This window comes from Biomphalaria glabrata, chromosome 5 (genome assembly GCF_947242115.1).
Source record: "Biomphalaria glabrata chromosome 5, xgBioGlab47.1, whole genome shotgun sequence".
In the NCBI taxonomy this organism is placed as follows: Eukaryota; Metazoa; Mollusca; class Gastropoda; family Planorbidae; genus Biomphalaria; species Biomphalaria glabrata.
This window is the reverse complement of record NC_074715.1, coordinates 54,142,359-54,159,422: the sequence shown is the minus strand read 5'-3', so window position 1 is coordinate 54,159,422 and position 17,064 is coordinate 54,142,359. Positions and strand designations below refer to the sequence as shown.

General features: G+C 34.4%; 1 protein-coding gene across 2 annotated transcripts; it reads left to right on the top strand.

Annotated features, from left to right (window-relative positions):
• The first annotated feature begins 6,370 nt into the window (after nucleotides 1–6,370).
• Nucleotides 6,371–11,280, top strand: LOC129926532 (uncharacterized). Of its 2 annotated transcripts, none has more exons than XR_008778243.1 (2): nucleotides 6,371–6,875; nucleotides 9,642–11,280. XR_008778243.1 is itself a non-coding variant. In XM_056031262.1 (2 exons), the coding sequence occupies exons 1-2, from the start codon at nucleotides 9,349–9,351 to the stop codon at nucleotides 10,291–10,293; spliced, it is 660 nt and encodes a 219-aa protein (XP_055887237.1). In that variant the 5' UTR covers nucleotides 9,332–9,348; the 3' UTR covers nucleotides 10,294–11,278. The 2 variants fall into 2 exon arrangements, 1 of the variants encoding a protein (XP_055887237.1); XM_056031262.1 differs by lacking the exon at nucleotides 6,371–6,875 and adding an exon at nucleotides 9,332–9,356 and having other exon boundaries at nucleotides 9,642–11,278.
• The last annotated feature ends 5,784 nt before the right edge of the window (nucleotides 11,281–17,064 follow it).

Genomic DNA, 17,064 nt, shown 5'->3' with positions numbered 1-17,064 from the left:
CTTTCTCTGCTTGGAACTGATGTCTATATAGCCTACGAAACTTGCGATCAATTTTTTTTCTTAAAAGAAATAAAGAAACTACAAAATTCTATCACGCCACCTTCCTACAGGCTACTCCACGTCGTACTACTCTCCATTTCATAAACTCTCGTTACTGCAACTATTTTTTTTAAGAACTTATGTTAAGTGCACTTAATCACCATCAACTCAATCCCCCCCCACACACACACGCTGATTGACCCAAAGGCAGATCCCGAATGCGATGGATTGATGATGTATGAAGACAGATCTACAACAGCTTGGGTTTCGGGCATGGAGACGAAAGGCTCAGGAGTGATCTTGTAATTTTATAAATGTATATTATATGGTAACTCTTATATTTATTACTAAATATATAGTTCGCGTTGAATTCTGCACTTCTTTTAAACATTTATACACATATTAATCTCATTAATTAGTAACAAGAGGTTAACCAGACAGTTAAAAAAAAAGGAGGAGGGCAAAACAGAGGTCCCCCCCCCCCCCCCCGTATAAGCGCTGTTAAGATCAACTGAAGCGTCATTTCACCCTCACTGGCATAGAGGAAAGTAGCTGCCAGCATATGACCTCTGAGAGACTGTTGGAGAGCTGCGAGTCAAACATTTTAGACGGAAAGAAAATGCAGGAAAATATGCTGGTCGCAACTGGGCGTAGTCATGTGAAACACGTAGTGATGCACTCATCCTTAATCTTCGAAATCGAAGACGTTGGGTTAAGGTTAAAAATAGGCCTATTATTTTAATATTTCAGTTTACAAACAATAACAATAGATAAGACAAAAAGAAAAACAGATTATATCAGTAACTAAATTATTATTAATGGCTTTTGAATACGCTCTTGGAATTAAGTGACTGTAGTTTGCTTTAGATTTTATATCGAAAAGAGAAGTTTTATCGTCAAAATAATAGGGGTTTCACTGAATAAGTTTTCAGTTAAAAAGGTCATTTTGAGCGAACACCCCATAATATTTTTTTTTTCAACGGAATGAATAGCCTTAGCTATTCTAGCTAACTATTTCCTCGTCAATTTAGAAGCATAATATGCAAATCGCCTTAAGTTCGGACTATTCTCGTTTATCCGGAAATGTTTTGAGAATGAAATTTCCATACATGTCAACTTTGACCTTTAGCTACGCTTTATTTTATGAGGGAAAACAAAAGTGAATATGTGGGAAATGTAGAAAAATGTCTTTGTAACACCATTTTATTAGTTCTGCAGTTACTTTTGAAATAAATAAGAATGGATAAAAAATACCGGGAGGTGTTCGCTTTGTATGCCATTTCGCTGATGGGCCTTTCCTATAGATCTAGATCAGATCTTGTACTACAACTTGTAGTAGTTATACTTATAGATCTAGTAGTGAAATCAGATCCACTGAAAGCGAACTGTTGATAATCTAGATAAATCTATAGATCTAGAATTAGATCACATGTGTATTGCAAGCTTTGATAGGCTTTACTTTTCTAATTATTTCTATTTTTGATTGAGAGGCATCAGTTATGGCAAGGACTAAGGATAATTTGTTTAGTTGATCATTAATTATGATTAATTTTAATAGCCCGAAATAAGGCCTCTCTCAGCCAAGCCTGCCAGTGCCGGCTAAGTCTTGGTCTTATAAGTTCTAGATCTAGAATTACAAATCTACAAGGTCTATTTCTCTTTAAGTTTTTTGCCTACATATAGTCTAGATTTAGAAGTTGAATAATAAGTCAACACTTAGTGTACAGAAAACTTTATCAGCAGTCGTCAATCGAACGTAAACCAATATGGTTGTTTATACTGATAAGGGTGGAACCCAAATACCGGAAATATCCAAATGTCGGAAATAATACGATACTAGAATAACTAGGTCTATAAATAAATATTAGGAGATTATAAGACTTGTCTTCGAAAATCAAGATATCTCTTAAACTGTCGCTTCTATTTACGTGAAATTTCGTACACAGGTTTCTTTTACCTCCTAGATGCTTACTAAGAACGGGTTTCGATAGAATAAAAACGTTGGGACCACAATTTGCGAAAAACCACAGGCTTGCTATCAAAGCTTTGTATTTTATTATTGGTATTTCCCAAATCAACTTAATAAGGAAATTATAAGGCTTGTCTCCGAAAATCAAGATATCTCTTAGACTGTCGCTTCTATTCAAGTGAAATCTAGTACACAGGTTCCTTTATACCTCCTAGATGCTTATTAAGAACGGGTTTCGATAGAATAAATACGTTGGGACCACAATTTGCGAAAAACCGTAGGCTTGCTATCAAAGCTTTCTATTTTATTATTGGTATTTCCCAAATCAACTTAATAAGGAAATTATAAGGCTTGTCTCCTAAAATCAAGATATCTCTTAAACTGTCCCTTCTATTCAAGTGAAATCTAGTACATAGGTTCCTTTTATCTCCTAGATGCTTACTAAGAACGGGTTTCGATAGAATCAAAACGTTGAGACCACAATTTGCGAAAAACCACAGGCTTGCTATCAAAGCTTTGTATTTTATTATTGGTATTTCCAAAACAACTTAATAAGGAAATTATAAGGCTTGTCTCCGAAAATCAAGATATCTCTTAAACTGTCGCTTCTATTCAAGTGAAATTTAGTACACAGGTTCCTTTTACCTCCTAGATGCTTACTAAGAACGGGTTTCGATAGAATAAAAACGTTGGGACCACAATTTGCGAAAAACCACAGGCTTGCTATCAAAGCTTTGTATTTTATTATTGGTATTTCCCAAATCAACTTAATAAGGAAATTATAAGGCTTGTCTCTGAAAATCAAGATATCTCTTAAACTGTCGCTACTATTCAAGTGAGATTTAGTACACAGGTTCCTTTTACCTCCTAGATGCTTACTAAGAACGGGTTTCGATAGAATCAAAACGTTGGGACCACAATTTGCGAAAAACCACAGGCTTGCTATCAAAGCTTTGTATTTTATTATTGGTATTTCCCAAATCAACTATAAATAAATATTAGGAGATTATTAGACTTGTCTTCGAAAATCAAGATATCTCTTAAACTGTCGCTTCTATTTACGTGAAATTTCGTACACAGGTTTCTTTTACCTCCTAGATGCTTACTAAGAACGGGTTTCGATAGAATAAAAACGTTGGGACCACAATTTGCGAAAAACCACAGGCTTGCTATCAAAGCTTTGTATTTTATTATTGGTATTTCCCAAATCAACTTAATAAGGAAATTATAAGGCTTGTCTCCGAAAATCAAGATATCTCTTAGACTGTCGCTTCTATTCAAGTGAAATCTAGTACACAGGTTCCTTTATACCTCCTAGATGCTTATTAAGAACGGGTTTCGATAGAATAAATACGTTGGGACCACAATTTGCGAAAAACCGTAGGCTTGCTATCAAAGCTTTCTATTTTATTATTGGTATTTCCCAAATCAACTTAATAAGGAAATTATAAGGCTTGTCTCCTAAAATCAAGATATCTCTTAAACTGTCCCTTCTATTCAAGTGAAATCTAGTACACAGGTTCCTTTTATCTCCTAGATGCTTACTAAGAACGGGTTTCGATAGAATCAAAACGTTGGGACCACAATTTGCGAAAAACCACAGGCTTGCTATCAAAGCTTTCTATTTTATTATTGGTATTTCCAAAACAACTTAATAAGGAAATTATAAGGCTTATCTCCGAAAATCAAGATATCTCTTAAACTGTCGCTTCTATTCAAGTGAAATTTAGTACACAGGTTCCTTTTACCTCCTAGATGCTTACTAAGAACGGGTTTCGATAGAATAAAAACGTTGGGACCACAATTTGCGAAAAACCACAGGCTTGCTATCAAAGCTTTGTATTTTATTATTGGTATTTCCCAAATCAAATTAATAAGGAAATTATAAGGCTTGTCTCTGAAAATCAAGATATCTCTTAAACTGTCGCTACTATTCAAGTGAGATTTAGTACACAGGTTCCTTTTACCTCCTAGATGCTTACTAAGAACGGGTTTCGATAGAATCAAAACGTTGGGACCACAATTTGCGAAAAACCACAGGCTTGCTATCAAAGCTTTGTATTTTATTATTGGTATTTCCCAAATCAACTATAAATAAATATTAGGAGATTATTAGACTTGTCTTCGAAAATCAAGATATCTCTTAAACTGTCGCTTCTATTTACGTGAAATTTCGTACACAGGTTTCTTTTACCTCCTAGATGCTTACTAAGAACGGGTTTCGATAGAATAAAAACGTTGGGACCACAATTTGCGAAAAAGCACAGGCTTGCTATCAAAGCTTTGTATTTTATTATTGGTATTTCCAAAACAACTTAATAAGGAAATTATAAGGCTTGTCTCCGAAAATCAAGATATCTCTTAAATTGTCGCTTCTATTCAAGTGAAATTTAGTACACAGGTTCCTTTTACCTCCTAGATGCTTACTAAGAACGGGTTTCGATAGAATAAAAACGTTGGGACCACAATTTGCGAAAAACCACAGGCTTGCTATCAAAGCTTTGTATTTTATTACTGGTATTTCCAAAACAACTTAATAAGGAAATTATAAGGCTTGTCTCCGAAAATCAAGATATCTCTTAAACTGTCGCTTCTATTCAAGTGAAATTTAGTACACATGTTCCTTTTACCTGTTAGATGCTTACTAAGAACGGGTTTCGATAGAATAAACACGTTGGGACCACAATTTGCGAAAAACCACAGGCTTGCTATCAAAGCTTTGTATTTTATTATTGGTATTTCCCAAAATCAACTTAATAAGGAAATTATAAGGCTTGTCTCTGAAAATCAAGATATCTCTTAAACTGTCGCTTCTATTCAAGTGAGATTTAGTACACAGTTTCCTTTTACCTCCTAGATGCTTACTAAGAACGGGTTTCGATAGAATCAAAACGTTGGGACCACAATTTGCGAAAAACCACAGGCTTGCTATCAAAGCTTTGTATTTTATTATTGGTATTTCCCAAATCAACTATAAATAAATATTAGGAGATTATAAGACTTGTCTTCAAAAATCAAGATATCTCTTAAACTGTCTCTTCTATTCAAGTGAAATTTAGTACACAGGTTCCTTTTACCTCCTAGATGCTTACCAAGAACGGGTTTCGATAGAATAAAAACGTTGGGACCACAATTTGCGAAAAACCACAGGCTTGCTATCAAAGCTTTGTATTTTATTATTGGTATTTCCCAAATCAACTTTAAATAAATATTAGGAGATTATAAGACTTGTCTCCGAAAATCAATATATCTCTTAAACTGTCGCTTCTATTCAAGTGAAATTTCGTACACAGGTTTCTTTTACCTCCTAGATGCTTACTAAGAACGGGTTTCGATAGAATCAAAACGTTGGGACCACAATTTGCGAAAAACCACAGGCTTGCTATCAAAGCTTTGTATTTTATTATTGGTATTTCCAAAACAACTTAATAAGGAAATTATAAGGCTTGTCTCCGAAAATCAAGATATCTCTTAAGTACACAGGTTTCTTTTACCTCCTAGATGCTTACTAAGAACGGGTTTCGAAAGAATCAAAACGTTGGGACCACCATTTGCGAAAAACCGTAGGCTTGCTATGAAAGCTATGTATTTTATTTTTGATATTTCCCAATCAACTTAATAAGGAAATTATAAAGCTTGTCTTCGAAAACCCAGAAATCTCTTACATTGTCGCACCTATTAAAAAGAAATTTCTTGCACAGGTTCTTTTTACCTCCTAGATGCTTAGTAAGAACAGTTGTTGACAGATTCGAAATCTTGGAACAACCTATAGTGATAATCTGCAGGCTTGCTTTAAAGCTTTTGTATTTTATTTTTGGTATTTCCCGAATGATCTTAATTAAGGACTTAATAAGGCTTGTCTTCGAATCAAGAAATTTCTTAAATTAATTGTTGTTTGTAATCCATTTTTTTTTTGTGATTGCTTTTTCGGAATAGACTTTTTTGTAATGACTCGGACCTATGTTGGTTTTTTTTTTTTTTTTGTGGTTACTTAGAATCAACTTCTACTCTTTTGCTGGTGGCTGATTGAATAGACTTGTGCATTTTTCATAGCCGCTGCTTGTGCTCTATATGATTGAATAGACTTGTGCATTTTTCATAGCCGCTGCTTGGACTCTATATGAACATTATTCGTAGTTTCTGTTTTGAATCGACCTGTTTTTTATTTGTAGTGGCTATTTGAAATCGGCTTGTGCTTTTTTTTTGGGATGGATCTTTAAAATCGGACTTCTGAGTATTTAAGGGGGATGCACAGTGAGAAAACATCGATCTAGGTCAAAAATATCGATATTTTAAAATTAATTGATTTTAATAGTTTAAAATGTCTAGAAAACGAATTCCCTATCAGAATACTTAAAAAACTGCGCTTTATACATCAATTTTGTATTTTAAAAGTAGATGTATAAGCAAAATTTTGATGTTTTGGTTAAAAATCAACATTTTGTAAGCTAAAGTTGATAAGCTAATGTACGCTCTTATCCCTAACAGATGGTATCGATACAAAGGTCTACTTTTCTAGTTCCGATTATGAGCATGGTTTCTCATTCTATAAATATAAACTTTCAAAATACGTCACTACCTCTTTTTTTTTTCCTATATCCTCATATACACACGCACTAAGCCATATTTACGCATGCGCACTATCAAAGCTACATTGGTAACTATGACAACAAAATTTGCACGCATGCGCACATGACGTGAACCGGTCCTTCTTCTGTAAACAAAGCTTCCTTCACATCAACACTCGATTCATTATTCAAACTCAGAAATGCCAACAAAAGGTTAGATCTATATGTTTGGAAAGAAAAAAACGTTACTGTAAGCCCAGAGGAAGACATGCTTCAAAGACAAATGCATAATTACAAAGGTAAGTCTAGATCTAGAGTTTTTTATTTACTAGACCAGCGTGTGCTTACACATGAAATCATAAAAATAAAATAATCATAATAATCATGAGATAATGAAACCTTTGCTTCATCAATCTTTGAATTCGACAAACGCAACGTGTTTATCATATCAATGAATCACATCTAGATCTATATATAGATCTAGACATTAAATAAATATCATGAAAGTGATTGCAAACATAGAGATCTATCCTTTTTTAGATCTAGTATAGATTTAGGGACATAGAATTAGATAGATCACATTAGAACTAGATTCTAGAATGACTAGATTTCACTAGATATTCTAGATTGAATCTAGATTGACTAGATCTAGACATCTAGATCATTCTAGATTCTAAATCTAGATTATCATGTAGTTGTAGGACTTCAACTTGGTCTTTTTTTTTTTAAGATCTAATACATATATCAAGGTTCGTACGCGGTCTGGAAAAAGTCTGGAATTTCAAAATTCAGATTTCAGTCTTAAAAAAGTGTGGAAAATTGCTACTTTTCGAGGCAATTTTGTTAAATGTCTGGAAAAAGTCTGGAATTTGAAAAAAAAATTAATCTGGTGTCATTCAGCCCTCAGGCGCCGTAACCGGTAAAACGCTAGGCTGCTAGATCTAGTTGGGCATAGAGGCTTCCATTAATAGGCCTACTAGATCTATCTATTGTGAAAGCACGCGCAATCCACGGTGAAATGCCAGCCAATTTCTAGACGGTGTACTTTAGACTTAAATCAGATTTAGTAATAGATCTAGTCCTAGACTAGTAACTAGTTTATTATGACTGCTGTTATCTTATCTTATATAATACAGACGTTACTTCAAAAAAGATGATGATTAGAAGATGTTATTCTATATTATCTAGATGGTCGATCAAATTTCAGTTAGGCTACCAAAGGTCGGGAAGTTTTTGGCCTAGATTTATTTATGCATGGGCGAAATTCCCCCCCCCCCCCCCTTTTTAAATAAAGAAAACAAATATATCTCGTCAATGACGTCAATATAGAATATATATATAGAGAGAGTCTAGATCTAGATCTTGAGTCTAAACCAAAAATATTTGGCAACAAGAATGACTTACTAGATCTAGGTCTACTACTAGATTTAGTCTCGATCTATGACTATGCGCGACTTTTATTACTAGATCTATATCTGTTCTAGGTCTACTAGATCTACTAAATTCTACTAGACTAGATTACTAGATTTAGTCTTGATCTATGCACCACTTCTTAATAGATCAAGGTTTTCTAATGTTAGCCTCGATCTATGTGTGATTTCCCCCCCCCCCCCCCATTAAATAAAGAAAACAAATTATATTATAATATATCTAGTCAACATAGAATATGCCTATAAGATCGGTAAAACTTCCCATCGAAGGCCCCTAGTTTTTTAGGTTAATTATTTGGCAGCTGTCTATGCGCACTTGAGTCTAAACTAAAAGACTAGGCCTTTAGAATGACTTCCATTACTAGGTCTAGAATTAGATTTAGTCTTCATCTATGCGCGAATTAGATTACTAGATCTAGGTCTACTACTAGATTTAGTACCTAATTTAGTCTCGATCTATGCGCGATTCCCCCCCCCCCCCCCCCCCCCTTTCCCCTGTTAAATAAAGAAAACAAGTTATTTTATATCTAGTCAACATAGAATATAGATCTAGATCTTAGTCTAAACTAAAAGATAAAAGTCTAGAGCACAAGAATGACTTAGATTACTAGGTCTGCAACTAGATTTAGTCTCGATCTATGCACGATTACCCCCCTTTTTTTTTTTTCCCAAATCTATTCAATGTAGAATATAGATCTTGAGTCTAAACTCAAAAACTACTAGATTTAGTCTTGATCTAAGTCTAGATTTAGATCTAGCATACTTAGCATATAGATCTATAATTATAATCTAGTATGGTTATGATATAGATTTAGATCTAGATATCAATATTATCAATTTTTACCCCGTTAAAAAAAACAAGTCAGTATTCACATAGGCCTATTGTGAATTAGACATAAGTAAGCCACTACTACAAATTAAATTTCAAGTTCAATACAGTTAATCTATCTCTAGATCTTTATTTAAAATTATCTCCTCCAATAGAATTGTAGGCCCTCTAACCTAGGCTAGTCTAAATAAGTCTTTACTTTTTAACTAGTGTCTAATGTTTAAGCCACTAAATATCTATATAAAAATTATAAAACTATTGGACTAGTTATGAGATTAAGAATAAGATTTTACAACTAAGTTAGGCCTATTAAACTATATAGGGCCTATTAAATTTCCCAAGTCTAAGTGCTACAAGATTAGTGACTTTTTTTCCCCCTTGTATCGTATGTTCCTTAATAATTGAAAATTATTATTACACCCTAGTCCAAACCTTCCACAGTACGACAGGGGTTAGTTATTTGCAGGGTTTGAACCCAAGATCACGAATACAGCAGTCCAGAGCACATATGGCATGCTCAGGTAGCCATCCTTTTTACTGTTAGTAAGTCTGGAAAACATAAGATAAATGTCTGGAAAATGTCTGGAATTCATTTTCACAAAAGTTGTATGAACCATGATATATAGATCTACATGTAACATGTCACTTTACATTTTTTACTTTTGATGAATACAATATATGATTCCTAAAATGCATTATAAAATTTAAAATAATCTTTATGTTGTACATAAATAGATGTGACGTGTACTTTCATACTATTGAATTTTTTTTTAAAGAACCTCTAATTTTTTTTTATTTGTTTGCAGCTCTGTTTTGGATACAGCTGGATCTGAAGCAGCAACAACGCAGCCTGCAAGTGCAGCTGAACGAAAAATAATTCTAACTGCAATTACTAACGCTGATAACACCAATAAGAGGCTGCCTGAAGATTTCATATACGTCATGATGAATTCAATGGAATTGACCACAATGGTCTCCTTGTTGTGCTGTCCACATTGCTTCGACAAAAAATTAACCATGTGCATCACACAATCAAAAGGCATGGCTCATTTGATTAAAATCAAATGCCTAAATTGTGAAACATATTTGTGGCCTGACTGGACCTCAAAAAAAAGTAATAATGTTCATCTGGATATTAATGTCCGCGCTGTCGCTGCATTAAAAGAATCTGGAATCTCGCATTCTAAATTTGATAGGTTTTGTGGACTTATGAGTATGCCCTGCATGCACAGAAATACTTATAACAATCTAGCTAACTTAGTCAACACTGCTATAATTGAAGCTGGTGAAGAATGTATGATTAGGGCATCTGCTGTTGTGCATGGAAGAAACATTTCACAACCTCTGACTACAGATGATAGAATAAGTTCAACAGGCTGTTCTGTTATTACAGTTTCTTTTGATGGGACTTGGCATAAAAGGGGCCACTCATCTCATTCAGGAATTGGCAGTTATTGATTTTGATACTGGACTCGCCATCGACACCGAAGTCCTATCAAATTATTGCTGTGTTTGTGTTTCAAACTCTGCAGAACTAAATTTTGATGCCTCTAAGCATATGTGTCAAAAAAACTTCAGTGGCTCAGCAAATGCAATGGAGGCCGCAGCAGCATCCAAAATTTGTTCTCACTCTGTGGCATCAGAAAACTTGTTTATGGCATGATGCTGTGTGATGGTGATAGTAAATCACATTCATCTGCCATTACCAGCTCAGGATATGATGTAGAAATCTTAAAAGAGGACTGCATTAACCACATCTCAAAAAGAATGTTTAATGCTTTGAACAATTTAAAAATGTCTAACAAAAAAGAACTAAATTATAGGCCAAAAATTGAAAAAAATTACAAATAACTATTCCAAAGTTCTGCGCCAAAATGCTCCTGACATTCAAAAAAATGAAGCTGGCTGTTATGGGCTCATTTTTTCATATGATGAGCTCAGACCTAGATCATAACCACAGGTTGTGTCCTGATGGCACTACATCTTGGTGTCACACTTTAAGAGATCAGAGGCACTAAAACAGCCATACAAAAAACATAATCAGACCATCACATCAGAAATAGGAAAACTGTTATTTCCTATAACAGACACAGATCTGTTAAAAACATGTTCAAGAATGGGAACACAAAACGCCAATGAATCTTTTCATTCCCTCATTTGGCAAAGATGCCCCAAAACAGAATTCGCAACATTAAAAACTAAGGACGGCGACATACCTTGCTGTTTTAGCCTTCAATATTGGACCTGTTGGCATCAGTTTTTGACATATTAGGCATTCCCTGGACACTAAAGAACATTTCTTCTAGTGAGAAAAAGCAAAATGTCAAACTACAGCTTGTTGTTAGAAAAAGATCAATCACATAAGTGTCCAGGAGAAAAAAATTGAAAAAACGAAGATTTGAGCATGAGCACCGGGCAGAGGTTCTCGAAGGTCCAACCTATCAATCAGGCCATTTTAATGAATAGTTTTTTTTATTATCTATTATGTTATATTATGAAAATATTCCCCTTTTTTTTCATTTTTATGGTTGCAATAAATATTTTATATCATTTTAAAAACTTAAAATGCGTTTTTCTCAAAATGTATTTTTAGGTGCATGTTGTCCACAAGAATCTCAAAATCTTTAGTTCTGTATAATTTAGACTAATAATTTTTCACATGTAGTTTATTGATAGTATATCACGACCGCAGTAAAAAATGTGGTCGAAAAAAAAAAAATAATTTTAAAAATTCATTTTGAGGTTATGATGCGACAAAATGTATTTAACCCATATACATTTTTTTTTAGTATACACTTCTTTCACTACATCTTTAATTAGGTGATTTAATGGCTGAAGGTTACAACACATGACTTCTGAACCTGGTAAAGACAAGGGCTTTGAGATTCAGAATATTTATGATACCTCTAAGTCCACCAAACTCTAATGGGTACTAAAAATTAGAGTGTGGTATCAGCCAGGATAACCAACTACTTAGTAGGCTAAAGTTTATATTATTGATTAACATGCATGGCTAGATTCAGTGGCGTCACTAGGGTCGGTGTCACGTCACACACACCCCCCAAGGAAAACGAAATCTCTCCCTAAAAACAAACAACTATTGTGGGTTTTTTTTGTTTCTTAAAATTGAACAATAAAACTGTAAGCTAAATTATTGATTTGTTACACCCGAATTTAGGCAGTGTTATCACGGATTGGAAAGCAGGAGCCATCTTTCAAAAAGCACGGCCAATTTGAACAAACAAATCAATTAGCTTGGAGATGAAATCCACCTACTCAAAACAACCATTGTCCCAACGCAAAAAAGACTGAGCAGTGACGGCTGAGAAGGATCATTTGAATAGCATACCGAGATAATGCTACCAATAGAGAAATATTTTCCAGCACAGGCATTCGCCGTCTACGGAAAGAGGCGACTGAACGTCGATTGACATTTGTGAGATATATCATTAGTGTCAATGTGTAATGCTGAGTTCTTGCTTCCTGAAGTACTCTAGACACGTGACAAGACGAATATTATAAACTAACTGAAGCTCGTTTCAGCAGACAAACATGAAGTTTACTTTACTATAATAATAATGCACTGCAGTCCTTGTTAGTGCTACAAGTCAAGAAATAATAAACAATCCTATCCGCATAGCAGCGGTATCAAATGTATCAATCACGTCCGCATCTCAGCGGGTAACAATAAGAACAATTACTACTAGTGACACTGGAGCTTCAACTATAGATATCCATTGAAATACGAATAATACCTTAATATTCAATAAGCACATAATGAAATCAACTCTCAAATATTATTAATCATTAGTCCATCGACTTTCATCCTATATAGATATATATACACCAGTCCAGGAAGCAACGTCCAACCTTCCTGGACCGGGAGCAAAACCTTACTGACTTAACTTGACTTGACTGAACTCAAAGTCAACTTTATTCATTCTACTTCCTGTTTTCTACATCAGGAATTCCACGTGTCTTTTAAACTCTTAACATGACGTGAACTTTAGATCATGCAATATCAACTAAGACTGTGACAATTAGACAAGACGAAACATGTTTACTTAAGTCATCCTTAACACGAAAGCCGAAAAGAGGAGCGCAAAAACATGCCGTCAACGTTTAGTCATGATGTCACACCGATTCAAAAGGAAAGTATAACGGACTTAGGTTAGTTCTTTGAGGGGCTATTTAAATGCCCCAATTGTATATTGTCAAGAAAGGGGTGTGTAAAAAGTGAAATTGTGTGTGTGTGTTTGTTTATTTTATTAGTTGAGTTGTAGATTGTTTTTAGCACGGGTTTTTTCAAGGGGGGGGGGGGGGGAGGGGACAATAAGGTTTCCTGTGGTCCGTCTAGTCAGAAAGCTGACCTTGTCTGAGTAGGGTGTTGGTGATTGTTTTTCGGTTATTATGCCTAGAGTAAGGAGATGTTATATTATTATTCTTGCTATGTGTGCGTACTGAATATTTGGGGTAATGCTATGATGTGTCATGATACCCTTATGTAATATATTATATTATATATTATATTGTTTGCAGTAAATAAATACTAATTTTCTACTCCTTCGTTGAGTGTACTTTATAATACTTGTACGCTTGTAGAGAACTACAGTTTGGGCATAAATTAGCTCTCAAAGAACTAACCTAAGTCCGTTACAGAAAGTAGCTGTGGAGAAAGCTTGCGAGCGCTTATGTCAATGTGTTTCTCAACATTTTGCATTAATAAAATGTTACTTTCGCCACTCAACTGATCAGATCATTTGTTAAGGGGGAGCGCCTTAATCTCACTCAGAGTTGTCTGGGGGGATCCCCGGGTGCCAAACGTTTGTCTACATTTCTGAGCTTCATAATCTCTTTCCCGTGGCGTGTACAACGTAATATTTTTCTCATAATAGGAAAATTACTAGTCAAATCAAACTGAATTCAGAAAGTTTAGTACATGCTGATTCTAAAATGTGAGAAACATTCGAGGTAGAAATTTGTATTTTTAAAAGTTGTTTTTTTGGGAAAGTGCATTTTCTCGACTTGGGTGTCACCCCCTGATGGGTGCCATCCGGTGCGGCTTTGCACCCCACGCCTCTCCCCATAGTGACGCCACTGACTAGATTTAAACATGAATTGCGTAGGACGTATTTATCTTCTTTTTTGAAGTTATGTCTGTAATCTATATATATTTAAGCTTTAAATGCATGTGAAAATATTAGAGTTAGTAAGGAAGATAATGTGAAGTAGATTGTAAACTAAAAGAAAATGTTTTTGTAAAATAAAATATTGTATTGTCTTCATCACCTCATATCTGAACACAATATCATAATAAAGAATAAACAAGATGTGCTTTAATAGGTTTGTTAATTGACCTCAAAACAAATTTAAATAATAAACAGGTGTAGATTCGACTGATGAGATATCGGTGGACTAATTTAATTGCAGTTATGATTGGCTTATTCTACGACTTTAAATTATTAGGCTACCAACGCAGTTTGCACAGCACTCAGAGAAAATTATTATAGTTCGCCAACAGCTATAGAGCACAACGACCGACCGCTTAAAAATCCCGAAATTAAAAAATCCCAGTCTTCACCAAGACTCGAACCCAGGACCCCAGGTTTTGAAGTCAAGCACTTAACTACTCAACCATAGCCCCACCGGATATGTTACTTACGTGTAATTATTTCATTGATTGCTTACTAGTCCATCTGACAGACACATCATACACACCCAGTTTTACATAAAGTAACTAATCTTTTACAGACCAGTGTAACAAACCGTGTTAGTTATTATAATGGTAGGGCTAAATTCATAGTTGCACGAGATTGTAAGATCCTGGTCAACAGGTCCAGGTGAATGTGTGTAAGGACAGATGAGAGAGCGAGTTGGTGACTGGGGCACAAATGAGAGAGAGTGCATATACTTTCAGAGGGTTAGTTTAGACTATAGTTTGGGTTTGAGTAAGTCGAGAGCTTATTAGTAGGAAAGTCTTATCGTAGATAGTCCTTGTTGGTGAGCGTTGTATTTTCTTTTGCGTTTATCTGCGTACGGGACGTACTACTTAATACGTAAATACGTAGAATAGTTAATAAAGTGTTTCATTAACTATAAAGTTCTGAGATGTGTCTATTTAAAGAGTAGCCTATGTTCATAGGGCCGGATTTAGGACAGGACTGCCCCAGTGAATCCACAAGAAAGGGGCCACCACAAGATTTTAAGTCTCAAAATTTTGACGTTTCAGCCACTTTTATGTTTGTTGGTTTTTGTTTAGAACATTGTGTCCGATAAAACTTTAAATTTTACGATTGACAAGAAAGAAGTGTATGCTTGTATCATGCTTACAACTTAGAAATGCAGTTTTGAATCTCTACGGCAGTGCGTCAAACCAGGACCTTACCCTCCACAAACTCAAAGATAAATTAAATGTACCTTCTTTGTTTAACTAAAAAAATACAACAAAATTTTGTTTAAGAGTCTATAAAGTATAAAGTAGAATAAATTTACAAGTAGGCCTACTTTGTTTCTTTCTTCCAAAACATGGCATATAGTTTTATAATTAATAAGTGGATTTTTTAATTTATGATTTTGAAAAAGTGTACGGGGCTCTACAAAATTTCTACCCCGGGGGCCTTCACATAGTTAAATTTAGCCCTGTATGTTCATGTTACACTTTTACAAGTTAAGATGTTTCTGTCGTCAAGAAGCTAACTAAGGCTTAGAGTCGCTTTCCATTTACCCAATCCCCTAGACAATGACGTTTACAGCCAGGGCAACTCTTGAGACAGGCCAGCGGTTCTCAACCTTTTTAGTGCTGCAACCCCCTAATAAGATTCTCCACTAAGCATCGAACCCCAACCGTAATTTTTTATTCGTTCACGGACCAAGTTCAATCGCAATTGGCTAATGTTATAAAATCCTAATCGTAATGTCTCTATTTGATATTAAACTATTACTCAGCCCTGAGTTGTCAAGTTCTTTGAATTGGTTGTGTCGTGTGGTACAGTTTGCAGAGAATCTGGGTAGTGAGAAACGTTACAATATATATATCTTTGCCAGTGCTACAAAGACAAGCAGCTTAATGACTTATAAGTAGATTAGCAAAGTATAAAAGATATAATGAGAAACAAGGTAGTCTTAGACCAAGCTTAATTTAATGATTTAGATATAGTCTTTTTTTTTTTCTCAAGACTTTGCAGCTACCTTCGTATACAAATAAAATGACATTGTGCAAAATTTTGAACGCCAGAGTCTTTAGAAAATGTGAATATGTTTATCTTCATGCATAGTGAAAACGAGATTGAATGAATTCTTGTGAATACAATGACATTGTGCTTATTTTTGTGTGAAATTAACAAATCTTTGGTAACGAAGTAATATTTTGTTTACACTACAGATGATTATATTGTGATTCGCCTCCTGTAACCATATTTTCTTCATAGAGAATGTATGTTTAACTCTTATAAAATAATTGATTTAATAGAGAAAACTTTTTCAAAGTATTATTATAAAAATTAAAGTGAGTTTACTACTTTACAGTACTTTGTAGTTGGGCTTCTAAGATTGTAATTGAATAACTTTTAAGGCCCTTTTTTCATTGCTCTTTTTATGGTCACTAATAGAAGTTGCTGTAAACTGGTATGCTCCTCCTGACATCCTCCAAAACTTAGTCAGTCATCATTGACACTTAAACATAACAATTCTCAATCTTATCATTGACACTAAGGCATTACCATTCTCAATCTAATCATTGACACTAAGACATTACCATTCTCAATCTTATAATTGACACTAAGACATTACCATTCTCAATCTAATAATTGACACTAAGGCATTACCATTCTCAATGTAATCATTGACACTAAAAAATTACCATTCTTAATCTAAAAATTGACATATATATATGTATATATACATATATATGTAATCATTGACACTATGACATTACCATTCTCAATCTAATCATTGACACTAAGACCTTCCATTCTTAATCTAATCATTGACACTAAGTCATTACCATTCTCAATCTAATCATTGACACTAAGTCATTACCATTCTCAATCTAATCATAGACACTAAGTCATTACCATTCTCAATCTAATCAATGACATTACCATTCTCAATCTAATCATTGACGCTAAGACATTACCATTCTCAATCTAATCATTGACACTAAGTCATTACCATTCCCAATCTAATCATTGACACTAAGACCTACAATTTTAATCTAATCATTGACACTAA